Source organism: Melospiza georgiana, chromosome 3, assembly GCF_028018845.1.
Source record: "Melospiza georgiana isolate bMelGeo1 chromosome 3, bMelGeo1.pri, whole genome shotgun sequence".
NCBI classification, from domain to species: domain Eukaryota; kingdom Metazoa; phylum Chordata; class Aves; order Passeriformes; family Passerellidae; genus Melospiza; species Melospiza georgiana.
In genome coordinates, this window is record NC_080432.1 from 86,933,741 (window position 1) to 86,955,367 (window position 21,627).

General features: G+C 37.5%; 1 protein-coding gene across 2 annotated transcripts in view; it reads left to right on the forward strand.

Moving 5' to 3' along the window:
* The window catches only part of WDR35 (WD repeat domain 35), a 42,983-nt gene extending 21,919 nt beyond the window's left edge, over positions 1-21,064 (forward strand). For both annotated transcript variants that reach the window (XM_058020278.1, XM_058020280.1), the window contains 16 exons: positions 728-872; positions 2,152-2,221; positions 2,969-3,022; positions 4,812-4,921; positions 6,868-7,078; positions 7,661-7,741; positions 7,867-8,003; positions 10,264-10,467; positions 12,692-12,838; positions 13,990-14,122; positions 14,785-14,895; positions 16,338-16,502; positions 17,493-17,633; positions 18,408-18,564; positions 19,174-19,414; positions 20,336-21,064. In XM_058020278.1, the coding sequence (XP_057876261.1) occupies positions 728-872; positions 2,152-2,221; positions 2,969-3,022; positions 4,812-4,921; positions 6,868-7,078; positions 7,661-7,741; positions 7,867-8,003; positions 10,264-10,467; positions 12,692-12,838; positions 13,990-14,122; positions 14,785-14,895; positions 16,338-16,502; positions 17,493-17,633; positions 18,408-18,564; positions 19,174-19,414; positions 20,336-20,486 (2,258 nt within the window). In that variant the 3' untranslated portion in view covers positions 20,487-21,064. The remainder of the gene's footprint in view (positions 1-727; positions 873-2,151; positions 2,222-2,968; positions 3,023-4,811; positions 4,922-6,867; positions 7,079-7,660; positions 7,742-7,866; positions 8,004-10,263; positions 10,468-12,691; positions 12,839-13,989; positions 14,123-14,784; positions 14,896-16,337; positions 16,503-17,492; positions 17,634-18,407; positions 18,565-19,173; positions 19,415-20,335) is intronic.
* Positions 21,065-21,627: the final 563 nt, after the last annotated feature.

A 21,627-nucleotide genomic window follows, 5' to 3' on the forward strand; every position in this document is an offset into this window, starting at 1 on the left:
CTGTTTTTTTGGTTTTTTGTTTTTTTTTTTTTTTTCCACTGAGCATGAACAGCAGGAATGAAATACTCAATTTGTGCACATATTCTAAGTGGGCTTAGAGCTGAAGTAAAGAAAATGTCCTGCATTCCTACACTGTGATTTTTTTGGTATATTAAAGTAAGACTAAGTATGCAGTTTGCTAAATATTTAATTTATTGCCATTCAGATAAAGATTTTATATTTGGCCCAACTATTAACTAAGGTACAAACAGCATTTCTAGGTCTTGTCTAACTTAAAATTTATGAATTTTTTTAAGAAAAAGAATCTCTTCTATATTGTCAACTTTTGAATAGCCTTAAATAAGTATTTAATGGATCTTGTTAAGGAGATTCAAGATGCTCCTGAGCTGGTCATTAACCTGAAAGTTTGTCTATATGTATTTGCTGTTTTCTGCATCAGTGCATGAAGATTTGCTGAAACAGCAGGGAGAAGAAAGTGTTAATGGTAAAGTCAGAACTGGTAAAGAAGTTCTCTGCTCTTCTGGACAAGTCCACAAGGCCCCTGTGAAATTTGCTACCAGCTAATGAAAAATGCTGTTAGGTTGTGTGTGGGCAGATTTTTTGGTCATTGTTTTTTGCATTTAATGTATGGGTGTATGTTTTCATCCATCTTGGGAAAAATGTACAAATCAGCATCTACTCCAATGCTTGCTGCTGTAATTTTGCAACTCTTTGGGTTTTGTAACAGAGCCATTGTTTGTCACGATGACCAGAACTCATGTGATCGCGGCTTCCAAAGTAGCGTTTTACGTCTGGCAGTACCGGGTGGCCAAGAAGCTCACAGCCATGGAAATCAATCAGCTGGCACGCACCAGGAAAGAAGGCAGGGAAAGGTTTGTCTTCAGGCTTTGTCAGTTTTCTTCCTCTGCTCTAGTGTCATTGATAAGGTGGATTCTGCCACGTCTAAAGCACAAACCCTTGTCTTCTCATTTTTCTGATCAGGTTTGTTGAATTTCAGGCCTGTAAGATGATATACTAGTTTTGTATAACAACTATGTGTTTGTTATTCACATCCCTGAGACATTTTTGGATTAGTTTCTGTTCAGTGTCTCCATTTGGTTGCTGCATGTTTTCCCTTATGGAGCTGTGTGTCTTGATGCCTTTTTACCCCTCTGCTGTTTCCCCTCCATGCTCTTAGTTTCAGGCAGCTCCATTCCCTCTGATAACTTGAACTGCTTCTCGTCTGTCATTGCCTGTAAGAACTTAGTCTGTCCAGCTGGCCCTTCTCTAATACACTTGTGTCTGGTTGTGGCTTTGACAACTAATCCTGCATGGACTTTTATCCTCTCAAACTAAACAAGCCAAAGTCAACATCGTTTTGCTTCCAAAATATTTCTTTCCCAGGTGCTCATTTGTGGCATTAACTTTTCTGTCACCTCCACAAAGCTTGCAACTTTGTTATGGCTTTCTTTTTAGTTATTTTGTGTGTTCTTCCATATAATCTCTACACTATATCATCTTTCTATAAACCTACCATCTCCTGTCACCATATATCCCTAATAATGAGTTATTATTTGTGCATGCTATAATAACTTAGATTGTTGTTGGACTTGGATGTCCTAGCCTTGGACAAGATTGTAAATTGATAAAAATATCAAAAAATGTAGACACTTGTAATTCAGCCTTAATGAGGATTTTAGCATTCTAAAATCTTTCCTAATGCTACTTTTTAAGGCAAGAGAGAAGTTATAAGTGTTGAAGAGTACAGTAATACATAAGTTTTTGTGGATGTGAAGGTGAAGTGCTTCATAGTTATGGAGAAGACCCTGGGGAGATATGGAAGTGCACGTTTGAAAAGGACAACTGAGTGGTTGATGGTTTTCAGCAGGACACTTAACTGTAACAGCAGAAACTTAATGTTACAGGATGAAAGTTTACAGTTCATAGGGAATAGACCATCAGGGGATGTGAAAGTGAAAGCAACTGCCATATCTGTATATCAATATAAACCACATTTATCAAAGGGGATGCTTTTGAGTGTAAGAACAGGCATAGCTTTTATTCTCTTCTCCAATTCCAATGGTTTCTTCTCCAAGGATGGAACATACTGATGCTACTAAAGTTGATCCTTTCTTTGGACTCACTTTTTCTTCTCACTCTCCTCCTCTACAGGATCTATCATATTGATGACACCTTTTCAGGGTCTGGAGACACTCACCTTGATTACAGCAAAGCTTTTGAAGTGAGTGATGTTATGAACTAGTTTACTGTGGTATCACTGGTAGCTTGAAAGAGCAGTAATTAGTGTTGATTTATTTATTTTCATAAATTTTCATTAGTAGAAGCGGTTGTACTTAAAATTTCTTTTACTTCTACCTTTTTTTATGTGTTATGTTTCTTCCCTCTGGTTGGTGCTGTTACTGTGTCATTGTGTATTACTGGAAATACATTGCAAACTATAGTGAACATGGAAAAAATATATTCTGAGTGTGTACAGTATATTGACATCTGCTGTCTTCCTGGTCAGAAGCAGCTCCCCTTACTTCAACAAAACATAACTTTGTTGAAACTCAATAACCTTTATGATCTTTTCTAGTATTTTTGGCCATTTTCACTTCATGTGTGTGTGCAAGTATTGTCTGTCCCTATTAATGTACCTGAAATTAATTACTTAACAACCCTCACAAGCCAGGGATTGTTGCTTTCTTGTGTTTTCTGGTGAACACCTGTTACATTTTGAATTTCTTATTTTTCTGGAGGGAGGGGCAGGAAAAGAAAGGAAACTGTTAATATTATTGTTATGATTGCCATAGCAAAGGCTACTGATACCATCTACAAACTATCCACAGACTTAATGCTGACAAGGTTTGATAGCCTCTTTTCATGTGGATACTTAGCAACACTCTTGTTTATTTAAATAACCCTTCTTTAGCAGGGCATGCTTACCTTTGCAGTAAAACTGATACTGATATCACTTGTTTGCTTTCAGGGAACAAGAGATCCAATTTGTGCAATAACAGCATCTGATAAGATACTGCTTGTGGTAAGCTACATGATTAACAGAACTCCTAATTGCCTCTTTTGCTTGTAGGTATAAGATTCTTCTCTCTATGTTCATAAGCAGTCATAATTTCAAAGCATTTCTGACTTTAGAATTTACACAGACAAAACCTCTTTCCTCTTCTTCAAAGATAACTTTAATGGTTTCTTCTGTAAACTTGGATTCTTTCTTTAGGAGGGCTAATTCACTAAGTACTTGCAATTTAATTATAGAGTAGTTGCCTGAGTTAATACTTACACATAGGATTTTATAAAGTCTAGATCAGGACTTAATTCTGTAATCTGAGTCCTGAGAAGTCTCTTTGAGACAGTATTTGAGACAGACAAAGGCTTACAAAGTTTGTCTGTTTACATATGAATGGTATAATGCAGAGTACTGTACTATATACAGATGAATACTTTTGGATTATACAGTTGTGTGAGGTATTGAATCATGCCAAAGAGCTGGTGCATTTTTGTTCTAAGCTGGAAAGTGATCTCATTAGATGAACAAACTTATTTGTGGGCTTTAAAGCAAGCTAACTGAACAGAACAAAGAGAGAGAAAGAACAGTGTTTCTTCATGATATCCACCTTCTAGGAAAGATCTTGTTTTGTCATGTTCTGATTCTGGTGTGGATTTTTGTTTGTTTTTTATTTTTTTATTTTATCCTTTGACTGCATTTTACAAAATCAGGTGGTCATGGGAGAAAGCATGAACAAATGAAGTTTGATGGTTAATAGGTGACTATGGGATTGTTGCTGCTTGAAGAATATGAAAATGAACTTCTGAAAATAATTAGTTCTGTGACTTTTTTAAAAAAGGAAAGGAATGAGAGGAAATGCCTTTGAGACCAGATCTGGATAAATGTGATGAAGCTGAATCCAAATGATAGTGGTTCAATTTTCTAATACTTCTGAACTGATCTGATTTTTAGTCTATAGGGTATGCATATGTGAAAATGTCAAAAATGGTAATTTATGCTGAGGATGTTAGGGACAGCTTTGGGGAAAGAAGGAAAACAAGGAATAAAGTTTTCACTCCTTTGAAATTTAATGTTGACTCATTTTCAACATAAGAGTTGAACAGTAGGCAAACCAAGCTGCATATGTTATTCATTTTACAGAAACACCATGAGAAAATAGTGGCAGTGATCATTTCATTTCAGGGATGTCACTCTTTTCAACCTGATGGCCTGATGCTGTCTTGACACAGGGAATTGGTTTTTCATTCAGCAAAATAAAGATAAACCACACTGGTACTTAGATTTCTTTCCTGTTACTCAAGGCTGTGAATAACCAGTGTATTTTATAGAATTTCCTTTTAAAAAAATCTAGCTCTGGTCTTGCAGTAACTGGTGAGACTTGTTGGTATGGAGACAGCCCCACATGAGCAGAGCTGTCCTGCTTTCAGACCTGGGCTGGTGCTGCCATATGGAACTCTTTGAGGGGATTTACCAGTGTGGGACAAGAATCTTTTCACACTTCTCCTGTTTTATTGTGTAGACCCTGTCTGGATGGTCATGGCTCCTGAGATTCTGTGTGCTGGATGTGGACTGTAACTGTTTGTTTTAACATCCCTGATTTAAGCAGATTTGTCAATTGTAGCATCTTAGGAGTATCTTGTTTGAATACCAGAATTCAGAACTTTCAGGGTGATGATTCTCTCTTTTCACTCATGCTCTGTCACTTATCCCAAGGCTCTTTTGTCTAAACCAGCATATAAATAAGACCATTTTAAAGGGTTTACTGATGGAGAAGTTCTCTCACTAAGGCAGCATTGCTTTCCTCTAGGGAAGAGAGTCTGGCATTATTCAGAGGTACAGCCTCCCCAGCGTGGCTGTGGTGCAGAGCTACTCCCTGGACCGGCGTGCCTATCAGCTGTCTTTGAACTGCAACTCCAGGTAAGCACAGACCTGTTTCTAACACAGATATCCATTTTCAAAGTGAAGCACTCAAATTTGTGAAAATACTAATTCTGTGAAATCTATAATTCTATAATCATTATGTACTAATTTTCATTTGGTATAAACCATTTATTAATTTTAGCTGCTCTTAATGGTTGTTTAACGATTTATTTATTACTAATTATTTCCATCTGGACAGTCATTGTTCTGAGACACTGTTAGTAAAGGTCTCCTATTTTTTACACCCTGTGTACATGAAAATATCTTTGTTTTATTAGATGAACCAAACATAACCTTTCTTTGATTATGACACAAATAGATAAAATTATGTCATAGCCTCAAATTTCATATCTATGACTTCTTTCTGTTTCTGTGTCCTTCTAAAGCCTGCAAACTTTGTACATCCCATTTAATTTTCCATGGTTACAGGCTATAACTAGTGGTGGTTTCTAGTAAGTCTGATTCTCCTGAACTTCATCTGTGCTAATACTGAAGTTGCTTTCTACTCAACAGCTTTTTTTTTTGCAAGAGAGTGCATGAGAGTGTTGGCAGAAAAGGCAAAAATATACAAGAATTTGCAAGGCAATTTTAATAACTTCAAAATAACATCATAATTTCAAACAAAATTCATAATGCATGTGTAGAGATCTCTTGCTTCTTCAGGTATAGCCCAAAACCAGTTTATTTTGCTTAAAAGGCAGCGTGATCTAGTCAGAGCTATATTCATTTTGTTTTGAACCTGAGTTGTTTTCTTGCTAAATTATTTTGTTCCAGGGAAATAAGCTCATATCCGTAAGCATTTTGAGGTTAATTTTCTAAATTGTGTTTGAAATTTTAATAGGAATTAAGGCTGTCTACCTATCTATGTTTAGAAATACTTTTAAAATGGCCTTGTAGTAAATATAGGTTACTATGATGCACTGAAGACCTATGCAACTGTAAATTTTCAAATGTAGCCTTTTAGAAATTGTATTTTCCCCTTTTTTTGTCACTGTGATATTTTATGAAAAATCCCTTCACCACAATTTTTCTCCTGAAAAGCTGAGAAGCCTCAGAAAAGAAATGTAAACAATAATCTGATTGCTGGGAATGTGGTTTGGAGGTTGCTTACCAACAGGTGCATCTTTGATTGGTTCCATGTGAATTGTTTTTAATTAATGGCCAATCACAGCCAGCTGTGTCAGACTCGCTGAGTCTGTCACAGGTTTTTATTCTTCATTCTTTGCTAGCCTGCTGATGTCTCCTTTCTCTTTCTTTAGTATAATTTTAGTATATAGTTTGTTTTAATATAATATTATATAATATCGTAAAATAATAAATCAGCCTTCTGAGAACTTGGAGTCAGTTCTCATCTCTCACCTTGTCCTGGGGACCCTCAACAACACCGCAACAATTAACAAACACAATATTTAAACTATTTCAAAGATGAATTGGATAATACTTAACATTGTTTTTGAAAAAAAGTGAAGAATACTCTTTGTAGAAATGCAAGAAATCACATTTTAGGAATTAACAGTCTGCTTCACCACACTGACTTTCTAATTTAATAATCTGCTTCATTGCCTCCTAGGAAATAAGGAAAACCCATTCTATTCAGTTGTTAATTTGAGTCTTTGTCAAAAAACGTTTGGTGAGCAACAGACCTGTAATTTATTCAACTTGGTATCTGATGTATCTTCAAAATGCTGGATATAAAAATGGGCATATTTCGGAACCTTTGCAGGGCCAGATCCTGTGTGAGCAGATGAAGAACATCTTTCCATGTGTCTGGTCTCTGCTGTGCAGATACATGGAAACCATATGGATCTGTGCAGGTTCTGGCACACGACAGCATCTCATGGAATCTATAGAATTACACTGTGCCAGGTTAGAGAGCTGTTTCAGATTCACAGCCTTGAGCAGTGTCACTTAGCTGCCTTGTTTCTCTGTGTGCTCTTCCGCAGTCGCCTGGCTATCATTGACCTGTCAGGGGTTCTGACGTTTGTGGAGCTGGAGGCGCGGGCCGCTGACAGCGCGGGGCAGCCGGAGGCAGGCGGGCAGCTCAGGCTGGAGCGCAAGGACGTCTGGGACATGAAATGGGCCAAGGACAACCCAGACCTGTTTGCCATGATGGAGAAAACAAGAATGTATGTCTTCAGAAACTTGGATCCAGAGGTAGATATCAACATACATGAACTACTCATTTAAAGAAGTTCGCTCTTAGGTTAATGGCTCTTTCTTGAATAGCATTATTGTTGTACTTACCGCTCAGTTCTGCAAGTGTTTGTTTATATAAACTGCTTCAGGTTATATAAAGCTCAAAATCTTATCAACTCTCATGTGGGAACGTTGTTTTGGACCATATAGGTAGAATGAATGGTCAGTCCTAGAAACATAAAAATGGTGTCATATTTTTCTTAAATGTATGAGATTTTCAGGGGTGTATTTTTGTATGCTTTGGAATACATAAATGCAGTTTTAGTAGAGATACTTGTAAAATGGTTCAGTTGAATCTAAATATTGGCAGGTGTTATTCTATTTCTTTGTCATAATTTAGTTGCAGAAAACATGAGGATTTTTAATAATGTCTGTATTTACACACTTGTCAATAATGAATATAGTTAATGAATATAGTATTTGTTTCTTGTTGGAAGTGCAATTATATTCTAGTTTGGAGAAGAATGTATCTAAATTTATACTTAGCATTTAGTCAGACAGTGTACAAGTTCATTCCTTTATAATTTATTTAACTTTCAGGAACCTATACAAACATCTGGATATATTTGCAATTTTGAAGATTTAGAAATCAAGTCTGTTCTTCTGGATGAAATATTAAAGGTCAGTTTAACTAGTTTTATTTTGTAGGAAAAGTTGGTGTCTTTCTTAATGATAGATATCTGTTTTGTTGGGTGAGAATAAAAGTCACCAGGAATAAAAATATGTTTCTTTATCCATTATGTTAGAATCCTGAACACCCTAACAAAGATTACATCATCAATTTCGAGATTCGGTCATTACGAGACAGTCGAGCATTGATTGAAAAAGTTGGCATTGAGGAATCTTCCCAATTCATAGAAGACAATCCACATCCCAGACTTTGGTAAAATCTCCTATAAGCCAAATTTGTTTAAATTTGTCTACTTTTCTATTCTTTTCCTGTTCAGACAGATCCAGTATGAAAATAAAAACTCTCAAAACCAGCCAAAGCAGTATACATTTTACACACAATCATTAAAGATTTAATGAATGTTGGAGTACCTAGAATGTCAGGCAGGTGCTGTATCATGATAGTGGGTATAAAATGTAGGCTCAGGACACCTTTTTGCTCTGTGCTATATGGGCCCCTTTTGCTCTGTGCTATATGGGCACAGTGTTCCTTGTGTCTTGGAGGGAATTTAAAGGAAATTAAAAGCTAACAGCAAGTTAACCAAGTTGGTTAAATTAAAAATAAAATTTATATATTGAACATTAAAGTGCTTAAAACCTGGTAAAAGGAACACATCAGACTGATAGTAGGGTAAAAGTAGTTTGAACAACCTTGTAGCATTTGGACAGGGCTTGAAGGACAGAAAGAAGGGCTGGGTGTGTTGTGTTCCCATGCAGCATCTCAAAAGTAATCTGAGAAATGGAGATAGTGGCATGCTTAAACTAAACATGGCTCAGCTATTAAACTAAAGTTGAAAAGCCTGCAGACTAAACATGTGAGAGTAAATCTGTGAAAACAGGAGTGCTGGAAATCTGTTTAATATCCCAACTTGTAAGGGCTGGAAGAGTAAAGGCCTCTACTGATAATTTAATGAAAAGGCGGTGCAGAACCTAAAACTTCATTGACAAGTTCCTTGATGAAGGAGACCAATTCTCCTTAACTCTCTGGAGACTGTTTACTTACCTGTGCCTTTCTTTAGTAATTTTGGCTCTGTTTAGAAGCTAATGGTCTCTTGCAGCATTGGATGCTTAGCTTGCATCAAGGGGGTTGGAGAGTTCACTATTAGTTGTGATGGTTCAGAGATGAATTTAGAGTTGATGAAAGACTGGGCAAGACACCTTGCTTTAAAAGTTTGTCACAAAACCCATTATTTTCTATCTAGTTGTTCCTTTGTCTCCAGAATGTTAATTTTGAAAAACAGTTATATATTGAAAGTTTTTGTAATACCATAATTTTATTAGCTTGAGTGCATAGGGTGAAATGTTAGTGTTTCGAGTCTTCATTTTTACAAATGTCTTGAACTGGCTGAAGATTTTTGGAGCTTTCAAATTGTTCATGTGGTTTTTTGCTAGTCCTGTCTGTTCCCTTAATAAAAAATTACTATTAGTTTTGCAAGTCTGTGTCTCAGTAAACGTTCTATATCATAAAAGCACAAAATATAGGTGAAATTCTGTTCGCTTTGCTCTGGAATTGCCATGAATTTTATTTTATTATGAGAGAAAACATGTCACATATTTCTGAAGGGATTCATTAGAAGTGCTGGATATAAAGCCAATATATTCCAGATCAGAACAAAACAGTGACCTTGCTTCTAGAATGCAACAAACAGGATGATGTGTAGATCAATTGGTTTCTTTGATGTCTGTGCTGAGCACTTGAGTTTAAGTGATCCAGCCTTCTCAAATTGATTGAGAGATACCCAGCTGATACTGCCTAAGCATGGCTTGGGTCACTGAATACAGCAATAATATTAGTGGTTTTGTCAGTGCCTCACTGCACTGAGTCTGCTTCACAATGCAAATCAGTCAGTCTAAATTTTAAATAGCCTTACTTTTGCAGAAAATTCTGGAGCTCATTCAAGCACCTGATACACACAGGTTGGCCTGAATTCCCTATTTGCAGAACTAACCAATAGGGCAGTACCAATCATAAAGCTCCCCAAAGGTTTTCCCTGCTGTCCCAAGCTGCTGTCCTAACAGGACCAGGAACATCCAGGTGGATCAGAAGGATAATTTATTTGTCGTGGCCAATGGAGCTGGAGGCACTTAGATAGAGGCTGCCATCAAGGCTTAAAGTTTCCACAAATGCACAGGGAGAAATAAATAAATGGAACTGCACTGAGACCAGCAACACATTTCACGTAAGTGTAACAGTCAAATCTTGCCCATTCCTCCCAAGCCAGTGTTCCCAAGCTGTCCTTCTGAACAGCTGAACTAAAGAATATTAGCAATTATTTGAACATCTCTCCCTGACCAAGTACCAGGCAGATCACAGAATGTTTTAGGAATAAACAAACGACTGTATTAAGATTACCTAGTAAACAATAAATTGCAACAACTTGTATGTCTTCTTTAAATGATTACTGGTTAAATATACCCTCATTTAATTGACTCCATGGCTGCTCTTCCATCTGCTATGTTTGTTTTTCACACAGGCGACTCCTGGCTGAAGCTGCTCTTCAGAAGCTGGATCTGCAGACGGCTGAACAAGCTTTTGTGCGTTGCAAAGATTATCAAGGCATTAAGTTTGTGAAGCGCCTGGGCAATCTGCAGAGCGAGTCCATGAAGCAAGCAGAAGTGGCAGCCTATTTCAGCAGATTTGAAGAAGCTGAAAGAATGTATCTGGATATGGACAGAAGGTAAAGGCATGTAAACATCTCAGCAGTAGAGAAGTCTGGGGAAAAAAAAAGCATTCCTTAATCAGGAATGGCTGTTTTCTCTGGAGAGTCTTTACCAGTTTCTGCAAAAACATAAAAGGATCAAATTGAGAGAATTTTGGTTTATCCATAGATAACCAGTTCTGTATGTAAACCAGTGCATTCCAAACTGTTTACAAAACCTTGGCTGCTCTAGGTAATGCTATGTTTTAATAGATGGTTTTTTCACAAGTATTTTGTTGGTATTTCAACTGGGATTCCAAAAATACAAACAATCTTAAATAATGTTTAATTTATGTGGTGTTGCTCTGTGCTAGTAGCCAAGTACACATTCTTCTCAATTACATATACAAACAACAGAGTTTTTAATGAACTGTAATCTTTGGAGAGACAGAAAGACTCTGGATGAAACTGTGAAACATTGAAGCCAATCAGTGTAATTTTTGCTCAGGAATGAAAACAAACAAAGCAAAATTTTAGTATTGCTGGGAATATAAATTAACATTAAATAATTAGCCAGAGCATTGTCTCTGCTGAAAAAGGATAATGAGAAATCACCAGCAGCAGTTGTGCAATGTAGCCTGTAGATGGTGGTCAAACATGGAGAAACGTGAATCACTTATGCACATGAGAAATTTTTAAGCTTTGATTAATGGAGCCATGAAAAACAGTAGGGTATGATGGAGAAAAAAAAATAGTTATTATTTCATGCTGTAAGAATGAAAGTAAGGGGGACAGGCTTGCAGGGCAGAGAGAAGGCAGGAGCTGGGGAGAGATGCCCAATAGTGCCTGGTAATGAAAACTTCCTTGCATGTCATTAATTAGTTGCTGGCAGTTGGGTGGTGTGGGGATGTGGGCTGCCTCCTCAGCACTTCAGTCACACTGCAACACCCAGTTTTAGATATGGCATATTCATTTTCACATGGCCGAAGAGAAGTTTGGACATAGAATTGCAGAAGTCAAAAACTTACTTTTTTGTTTACTGGTTTCAACTTTCACAACTAGAAAAATCCTGATAAGGATCTACCATAAATCACAATGAAATAAATCTATTTTTCAAATAAAATTCGAATGTCTTTAGATAGATGCTCTTACTTAGCTGACTGCATTGAGTTTCCCGTGCCTTCCTTAATTTACTTGTAAGTTGAGGGCATTTTTAAAAGGGCAAAGGTCTCTCCCATTTATTTTCTACGCACCTGCAGAATTACTTTTATATGAGGTAATATAGAATTATTCTATTTGGTGGAAAAAACATGCCAGACAGACACACAGTGAGTCATATGTATGCATGAATAATAAAAAGGAAAAACTACTGCTGAGTCCTTTCTCCTTTATCCAAAATCACCCTGAATCTGGAAAATAAGTCTCTGAAATCCATTTTATTACATCTCAGCTTTAGCCTCCATTATTCATATTTGTTGCTTCTTGGTCTTTCCCCTCACCTTCCTTCTGCTTTTAGCCTTTTGCAGCTGCTGCCATCTCTTGTAGTGGGTCAGCAGTGAAAGATGCAGAACAGAGTAAGAGGGAACCTGAAGTAACATGAGCCCAACTGTCTCACTCGTTTAACTCCTCACACAGGAGTGTGGCTGATAAGGAAGCGCATACTGTTGTATTTGCAGGGATGCCCCGATGAAGGCAGGAATGATGCATCTGACTCCATGTTTTCAGAAGGCTAATTTATTACTTTATTATACTATATTATATTAAAGAATATTATACTATACAAAACAGAAAAGATACTTACTGAATGCTCAAAAGATAATAATGAAAACTCATGACTCTTTCCAGAGTCCCTACACAGCTTGGCCATAATTGGCCAATGAGTCAAAACAACTCACACCAGAATCCAATCAGGCAATCACCTTTGGATAAACAATCTCCAAACACATTCCACATGAGCAAAACACAGGAGAAGCAAATGAGATAAGAATTGTTTTCCTTTTCTCTGAGGCTTCTAAGCTTCCCAGCAGAAAAATCCTGGGCGAAGGGATTTTTTCAGTGTGTGAATGCCACATGCATACGTGTGATATAACCTGGGAGCTCTCTTGAGTATTTGCTTTAATGGAATAGTGTTGAAATTGTAAACAAATTATCTGGGATCACTCTGATACCTGCATTGCATGTGAAAACACTTTTGGATGCTTTTCTCGAGATGTTTGTTACCTCTTTTGCTGTGCTTGACTTTTCCCTGCTGGTTCCTGTTCAGAGACCTTGCCATCGGGCTGCGGATCAAACTGGGTGATTGGTTCCGCGTGCTGCAGCTGCTGAAGACGGGCTCGGGGGACTCGGACGATGCCCTCCTGGAGCAGGCACACAACGCCATCGGAGACTACTTTGCAGACCGACAGAAATGGTAGGGCCTGAGAGGAACCAGCAGCAAGGAACTTACAGAGGATATTATTAAACTGATGACAAGACTTAATTTATGAGGAGGGACAGGTATAAGGAAAGTCAGGATGCAATACATTGGATAATTTTGGAATAATGAGATTTTGCTCATATCTTTATGGTTCCATTATATGATAAACAGAGAGCTGTTGATCAGCTACCGAAGGGGTGAAGGTCATAGAAATCTCTGCTTTGCCAGAAGTCTGTCTGCTTCAAAGGAAGGCAAGGAAAGAGAAATACCTGTAAAGTTATATTAGGGTGGATATAGAACATATTAAAAAAAAACCCAAAAGGGATTAAAAGTAGTACATAATTACTAACTACCAGTGAATTTTCTAAAATGCTTCAAGTCACAAATATTTGGTAAGGTCCAGAGTTCTCTGAGCTGCATCTGTCTCCCAAACTGGGCACCCAAGGAAGATTTTAAGGGCAGTGCACACCTGTAATGGTATTTCTCCAGAACACATTTTGCAGTCGGGTGCTTACTGAGCCAGAGGTAATGTCTTCATAGCTAATAACTTAACAGGGAATGTTTTTCATAAACGTTTGTTGTTGCCTTCTAAGCCCATGTCTTAGTTCCACAGCTCCACTATGTGTTGCCATTATCCAAACTTTATTGTCCCAATGCAGATGAAAACTTGTGATTAGATTAGAAACTTGTGATTAGATTAGATTTCGAAAGTTGACTTTTAGATGCTTTAGGTAACTTTGGAGAATGGTCTTGGAGGTCTTGGTGTTTGCATTTTAAAATACAGACATGCAACAATAAAGCCTTTTTCTGGAAGTTTAGCTGTAAGTTGTCCATTGTCTGCCCCCATCTCTGCAAATGTGGGAATAAAGCTTTAAGAATTCTTTGACTTCCTAATCTTATGCTAGTCAGAGGATCAATATTGCTACACTTTTAATATAATGATCTGTGAAAATTAAAAAAAAAAAATTAGTGCATTTAGTGTGCTGTTTTTTGGAAAAACAGTGAAATTCTAGCCATGAAAGTTTTTCAGGCAAAGTTACCTATTTAAAATAATGTGATTTGAATTTACAAATGCAAAAGACTTACAGAATTAAAAACTTCTCTGTGTTTATACATCAGGAGCCACCACTTTTTTGTCTTATTAGGTTAAATGCTGTACAGTACTATGTCCAAGGACAAAACCAGGAACGTTTAGCTGAATGTTACTACATGCTAGAAGACTACCAAGGACTGGAGAATTTGGCCAACTCACTTCCAGAGAATCATAAATTGCTTCCTGTAAGCAAAAAGCACCTTTATTGTTCATTGTCTTATACCAAACTATTTATTTGAAATTTCCCATCTTGGGAGGGTTAAGAACAAGAGAATGAATGCAGTGTATGACCTACTCACTTAACTGCAGTGGTGTTCCTGTGGTATTGATCTCTAGTATTACTGTTACTTTCACACTCCATCACTCTTCCTTTCCCTTATTGTCCCAGTTCCCCAGAAAGACCTGACTGACAATACTTTAAAAGGAGGGAAAGTAGATGGGATAGGGTGTGTAGGATAAATAGGTGCACAGGGTATAGGTCTGTATATGTAGCAGGAAATTACTACTAAACAATAGCTAATTTAAAACTATGCTGTGGTTGACTTAATCCAAAATGCCTGAAAAATGCAAATCATGCTCCTTTAATGCCTTTTCCAGTAAATCAAGACGTAGCATTTTCTTTTAACCTCGTTGTAATGGCTTTCTTGAATTCAGAAGCAGTGTGTGAGCCTAGCACACTGTTCTAAAGATTTACAGCAATGCCTAGTGCCTTCACAGGGTCCATGAAGCAAACAACCCATTCCCCACCCTCTTGGACTTAAATTAGCCAAACAGGAGCACAGCTGTTGCTGCACAATGTACTAAAAATGCAGAACTGAATTTAATACAGTGCTGATGCTTTTTGCAGGATATAGCTTATATGTTTGTGAGAGTGGGGATGTGTGAACAAGCTGTGTCAGCCTTTCTGAAATGTAATCGACCAAAGGATGCCGTGGATACCTGTGTGCATCTCAACCAGGTAAAACAGCAGGAGATAATCTGTAATAATACCAGGTTAACAGTGAGATTTCTATCCTAATACCCAGTGGAATACAAATCCATGTTAAGTGTCAGATGATTTGTCATAATTTCTGGAAAATTCATACTTTGGTGCTTAAACCATTTCTCTGAGATTAAGATTAAACCACTGGAGGGGCTACATGCAAAGCTACATGCAGGGTATGTGGGCAGCATGCTCAGCACAGACATTTGCAGCCTCTGTGGAGCTAGGCTGTGCTGCCTCCTGATGGAATGGCACAAGACTGGAGAAGAGATAGGTGTCCATTCTGGATATTTTCCACATCCCCCTCCTTTGTATAGATGCAGATGGATTTGTGACTGCATGAGGATGTAGCTGGAAAAAGCAGAGCTGGAAACTGATCTGCATGTTCATAACTAGAGTTGTTTCCTGGTATGACTTAACCTGTGCAAATGTGTGTGTCAATACAAATAGGGGAGAAACTGAGGATGGCTATGAGGAACTCAATGTATGGGAATGGCAGGACTGCCTAGGGCTGGCTTTTTGTGAACAATTTTAGTTTATGGATCTGAAGAGCTATAAGGTGTGAGATTCAGTTGAGATCTCAGTCCTGCCAAACTTTTCATCTGGGGCAAACACAGTAGCCAAACCACTGAAGATGAGGCAAATTCACAGGCAAAATGAGGGGTATAGAAGGATAAGTAAAATGTTACTGTGTGCTTTAAGCTTCTGGGCTGAGGTCCTCTGTCAGACATGCTTTTGAGAGTCTGGTTTAGACTTTTCTGGGTCGAAATCCCCATGTCCAGCTACGAGCTACAATGAAAGGATTTTGCATAGCTTCATAAAAGTAGAAGCAACTGTTTTATATGTGGTTTTGGACAGAGGTCTGTCAGCAATGAAGGAAGACGGGGAAGATTTTGAGAAGGTCAAAGAATCCGATTTTATTGTGGACTACAAATGTTTATATACTGTTTTAGGAAAGCTAGTAATGTTTTACTACAATGATTGGGTTAAAGATCACATAAACAAACTTATATATTTTAAACATCTCTAAGATTCCAGAAGTCTGATGTAATTTTCTTTTTTCCGGTAATACCATATGATTTGATCTTCTTGCAATCTTGATTTAATTCTCAAAGTCCTGTTTGCACTTGCCAAGGCATCCTGTTATCAAATCTCTTATGCTAATAAGGTCCAAAGTAATCTCTGTTTTGGGTACCCCAACATCGATCCAGAATTTTTTTCAGTACTGCAGCATCACGTGATTGGCAATGATGTAAGCATTTGTATTCTCTTGCTTTTTATATTAATTTATAGTAGTCTGGCTCAAAATGGTGATGAAATATTGCACACAGATGCTGCAGTCTGTTCATGGATAACTGGTTTGTTCTGAGAGTATATTTGAAAAAATGAGATTAATAATTGTCTCCTTTAATTTCTAGTGGAATAAAGCTGTGGAGCTGGCCAAAAATCACAATATGAAAGAGATCGGATCCTTGTTAGCCAGATATGCAAGTCATTTACTGGAAAAGAACAAAATCCTTGATGCTATAGAACTCTATCGTAAAGCAAATTATTTCTTTGAAGCTGCTAAGCTCATGTTCCAGGTATGGCAGGTTTTATTTTTATGTTGAATGACTGGGGTTTTTGGACTAGTTCTTACTACGTCTGTGCTACTTTTATTCCCTTGGGGTTATTTTAGTTTTAACAATGTCTAGGCAATAAGCAGATGTCATCATACAGGATGTGGCAAAGATGAACCCAACTCCCAGAGTTTAGATATCTCTATGTGTAATAGTTACCCTGGGTGTCCTCTATAGCTAGTGGAGAGGAGACTTTGGGGACAAAAGCCATCAATTTACTTATTTTGAGACTTTCACTTCAGTAGGAGATGAACTGCACCTCAGGAAAAGTCCCGATGCCCTGCATTGCCTAGTAAAAGAGTATAGTAGACTGGCCTGGGGTGCAATGTCCACATTATTTTAGATGTCATGGGAGTTATTTTTATCTCCTTTAAAAAAAACCCAAACCAGCAATGTAAATAACTGGAAGCTAAATTTTGGTATTTCTTCAATTAATTCCTTAATTAGAAATGGCTGTGGTGTGCTTTTAAGATAAAGATGTTGCTTACATTTGGTTTGGCTGCAGAAGTTTCTCTACATAGCTTGAAGTCTTGTAGGACTGATATGTAATTTTTACAGCAAATATTTATAGCAGTATATATATATATATATATATATATATAAAATATATGTTACTTCAAAAGTCATTCTTCTTTTCTGGGAAAACCATCAGACCTTATTGAAAGCTATGTATGTGTTTAAAAATTGCTATTTTTTTAGTTTATTTTTATACTAGATCACTACCCTTATACATGGTTACACTGATTTATCCTTCCTGAGAATCTGGCTTTATATACATGTTAGCTAAATAAATATAAAATAATGTGCATACTTCACTTTGACATTTTCATTTATAGTTCTGTTTGCAGTCTAAATTATTACATTTAAAGGGAGAATAATTTTTTGGCATGATTTCCTAGGTTTGTACAAGCATGCAATTGTCCAAGAGAATTAAATCTCTTTGTTTATTTTAAGATTGCAGATGAAGAGTCAAAGAAAAGGACAAAGCCTTTGCGAGTTAAAAAGCTTTATGTGCTATCAGCCTTACTTATGGAACAGTGTCATGAACAAATGCAAAATGCACAAAGGGGAAAAGTTAAAGAGAAAAGTTCAGAGGTAATGTCTTTTTTTCCCCCTTTCTGAGTTCTGGTATCTGCTAGCTAGTCAGAATAAAGCAAGCCATCTTCATGGGAGCCTATAATGTTTTTTTTAATAAACCTTTTTCCTGCTAAGAACTAAGCTTTCCTTCAAGCAAGTCCCCCATGAAAACATATTGTTTTAGGTATTATTTTAAAACATTTGAATCGTATGTATTAGTAGATATTTTGCTTCCTAAGTTTAACATGGTTTTCTTAATATTTTCACTACAACAATGAAAACCATACTAAGAAACTTCTGCAAGACTCTTGTGTCATTTAGGAGTAAGAATTGATCCCAAAGGGTGATCTGTGATTAGATTAAGCTATGTTGCCTGTAATTCAGCAAGGAGATGGCTCCAGATACAGGGGAAGCAAATGGAAGAATTTTTTTTTTCTCTGCTTACACGTTCATCTTCGTATCCACAAATGAAATAGTTTAAACAAATTTTTAAGACCTCTGGTGTTGAAATGCAGTATTAATCCAAACTATGAAACCAGTCTGCAGATGTGCACAAAATATATTTGTACACACACATATATGATATTTATCTTAGAAAATCTGCACCAGATGTTGTGCCTGTGCTCTGTACAGAACGCCTGACAATGCTCACTGTAGGTCCATTTGTATTTTGCCTACTTAGCACGGACAGTGGTGTAATCACTAAGTATAGAAAAGCTCTTTTCATATATCCCCATTTCCTGCTGTATCTGTTTCATGTAAAAATTACTTGTGATACTGGTTTGTTTTCAGAGTGCTTCAGCTTTGGCTGGTTTGCTGGAAGAAGATGTTCTTTCTTCAACGAATCGCTTTGCAGACAATGCCTGGCGAGGAGCTGAGGCTTACCACTTCTTCATACTTGCACAAAAACAGCTCTACAAAGGTTCTGTAGATGCAGCACTTAAAACAGGTAAGAATTAATTTTCAACCCTGTAAAGACAACACATATCTTCATTTATAGCTGCCACATTTTTCAGTTCTTAATAAATCCATGGAATTTAAACCAAAACCATATAATGAATTGAATATGGCTGCAGTCACAATACCTAAAAGGACTCCACTGAAGAAAATGCAAATCTTTCCAAATATTACCTGGTAAATTGGTTAATCTCTGTAGATGTTCTGCTGACTGTTTTGTTTCTCTCCCTAAATTATAAGGCATGCCTGAATTTACATCAGACCTCCTTGTAGAGCTTCACAAAAAATCTGTGGGAATTAAGAGAAACAAATAGCACCTTGTACTCTGTCCAAGTAATGAAGATTTCAAATCCTTCTAATATTTTTAGAACCAACCAACCAAAATAAAGTGTTTCAAGAAGACACCAATTTTCAAGTGAAATCTGCTAGTTTGTTTACTAGAGCAGTGCTTCAGTAATGTCAATAAAGAGACTGTGGTTCCTTTTGTCCTATTTTTAGAATTAATACTCTCGTCTAGTAGTAACTATTTCATACAGATGCTTGCACTTCTAAGAAGATGTGTAATAATTTCCTTGGATTTCTTTTTTTTCATTTTTTGTAGCTCTTCATTTGCGAGATTATGAAGACATTATCCCTGCAGTTGAAATCTATTCCCTTTTGGCACTCTGTGCATGTGCAAACAGAGCATTTGATACTTGTTCAAAAGCCTTTGTTAAATTAGAATCCTTGGAAACTCTTCAGCCAGAGCAGAGGCAACAATATGAAGAGCTTGCTCTAGAGATATTCACAAGATACAGACCAAAGTATAACAAAACAGCTGATCTGGATGATGTTCTTGAGAGGTGGGTTTATTTTTATATGATACTATTATAATACTGTCACTTTTTTCTGCTGTTCGCTGTGTTTTCGGTTTTAGCAGTTTTGTGTGTGACCAAATTAATTAAGTGCTTTGCTGCTTAAACCAGATATTGGTCAAGAATGAGGCAGGAGTTAGCCAGTTTGGAGGAAGGTAATGCAGCAATGTGTTTGGGAAAATAGACACTGACTGCATTTGAGGATCTGGGCATAAAGATGTAACTTCATCTCAATTTGAAATGCAAGTAGACAAAGCACAGGAGTTTTAAGACCTTTGAGACTGTGTCATGTGACATTAAAGAATGTTACTGTTTGCATCTCCATGGTGGAGTGCTGGAAGTATCAACAAGGGACTGTTTAAACATTATTAACGAACAGGTCTCCAGTGTTTCGTGAATTACCTAAATCTACTTGGTGTGAAAAGAGCAATATGTGAAGTTAATGTGAAGGGCACATTTAAGGGGTAAATCCTTGGAGTGGCTGTACCCACAAGAGTGTGTTTGACTTTTCCTGCTGAGAGCATGGAACTTAGTAAAGATGGAAATCAATTTTCTTTTAGCAAACAGGATTTTAACCCGTCTTGATTGATCCTACTGTGCAGCTGTACAGAATCTCAGTAGCAGCTGTGATTCTGTTGACCCTTCAGACGTCAGAGGACAGAGTATAATAGCAGTGCAGGTGTCTGATCAGGCCTTACTTTTATATGGCCTTCACTGCTTCTTTTCACCCCATTTTTTGGATCTGCTGGTCCTGATTCGTGACTGTATGGTTCTGGGGGTGGGCATTCTCTGGTGTGAAGATTTATATACTTGGTTACATGAACAGTGAAGTGTTACATGAGCTAATAACTTCTAATCAACAACTGGCCCACCGCATTTTTATTCTTTCTCTTTTCTCTTTTTTTATAGTGGAGATGGTAAACTTCCTGTATGTGTTGCAACAGGAGCCCCTATCCTGGAGTATCAGTTCTGGATGTGCAGTGTGTGTAAGCATTGCATGAAAGCCAAAGAAGCAGGCCATTATAACGCCTGTCCTCTGTGCCACAGCACAGTAAGCTGAGGATAAAGACTCTGTATCTGCATTTATGACTGCTAAGAGCAGCCTCTAAAATGTTACTATCGTTTGAAATACAACTCAGGTACTGTATTGTAGCAGTTAGTGCTGCTATTAGAGGAAGATTAAAAAAAAAAAAAAAGCAAAACCAAAACAGAAAACCCACAAGAGAAACCTTTACTGCTTCCATTTAGCTGAAGAAATTACCATGGAAATAGATTCCATTTTTTTCTACGCTTTTTAAAAAAGATTTAAGGTAAAAGCATTCGTTTTGAATTGTAGATTGAGCCATGTGAGATGAATGTAGGCTCATATCAATATGTTCTACTCTGAGCAGGCTCAATTTTTTTGTCTTAATTCCATAGGAAATTACTGGGCTTTCTCAGAATTTACAGTTTTTTGAGGGAAGTGATTCCCGAGTTGAAATAACATCACAATAATTTTGATAATATTACCATATATGTTTTTGTACTATTGTTAAGAGTTACTAGAGTGATGATACCAGTATAAGCATACAATAGTGCTGGTTTCTTTTATTAAGTGTATTTAAACCCACCATAAAATAAAGGGCTTGAAAACACGCAGCAAGTCAGTGTGTCGCTTGGGTTCCTGAGCTTGGGTGATGTAATCTTCAACAGCTTAAGGAAACCTCCATGAACTTGCAACCTGGAACCTGGCATTTTCATGTAGCTTGGGAGAGCAGCCTGCATCTGTTGAATAGATTTCAGGAGCTGAACTGTCACCCTTGTTACACACAAAGGTCCAAGGAACAATGTCTCGGTGTCCCACCTTACTGCTGGTTTGTGCTCTGGCAGTGCTGCAGGGCCTTGAGCACGGAGTGAGCTGTGCCCAGGCCAGCACCTGGCTGCCTGACAAGAGCTGTGGCGTTCACATTGTGCCTTGGCATGTTTGAGAGGAGAGCAGAGGAGCTCTTCTGTCTGTCACCTAAGCTTAGGCCAGGTAAGGATAAGCCCCATCTCCATAGAATCACAGAGCAGTAGAACAGCCTGGGTTGGAAGGGACCTTAAAGACCATCTTGCTTTAAACCTGCTGACATGGGCTGTGACACCTTCCACTAGACCAGGTAACACAAAGCCCATCCAACCTGTTCTTGAGTATTTCCAGGGATGGGGCATCTACAGCTTCT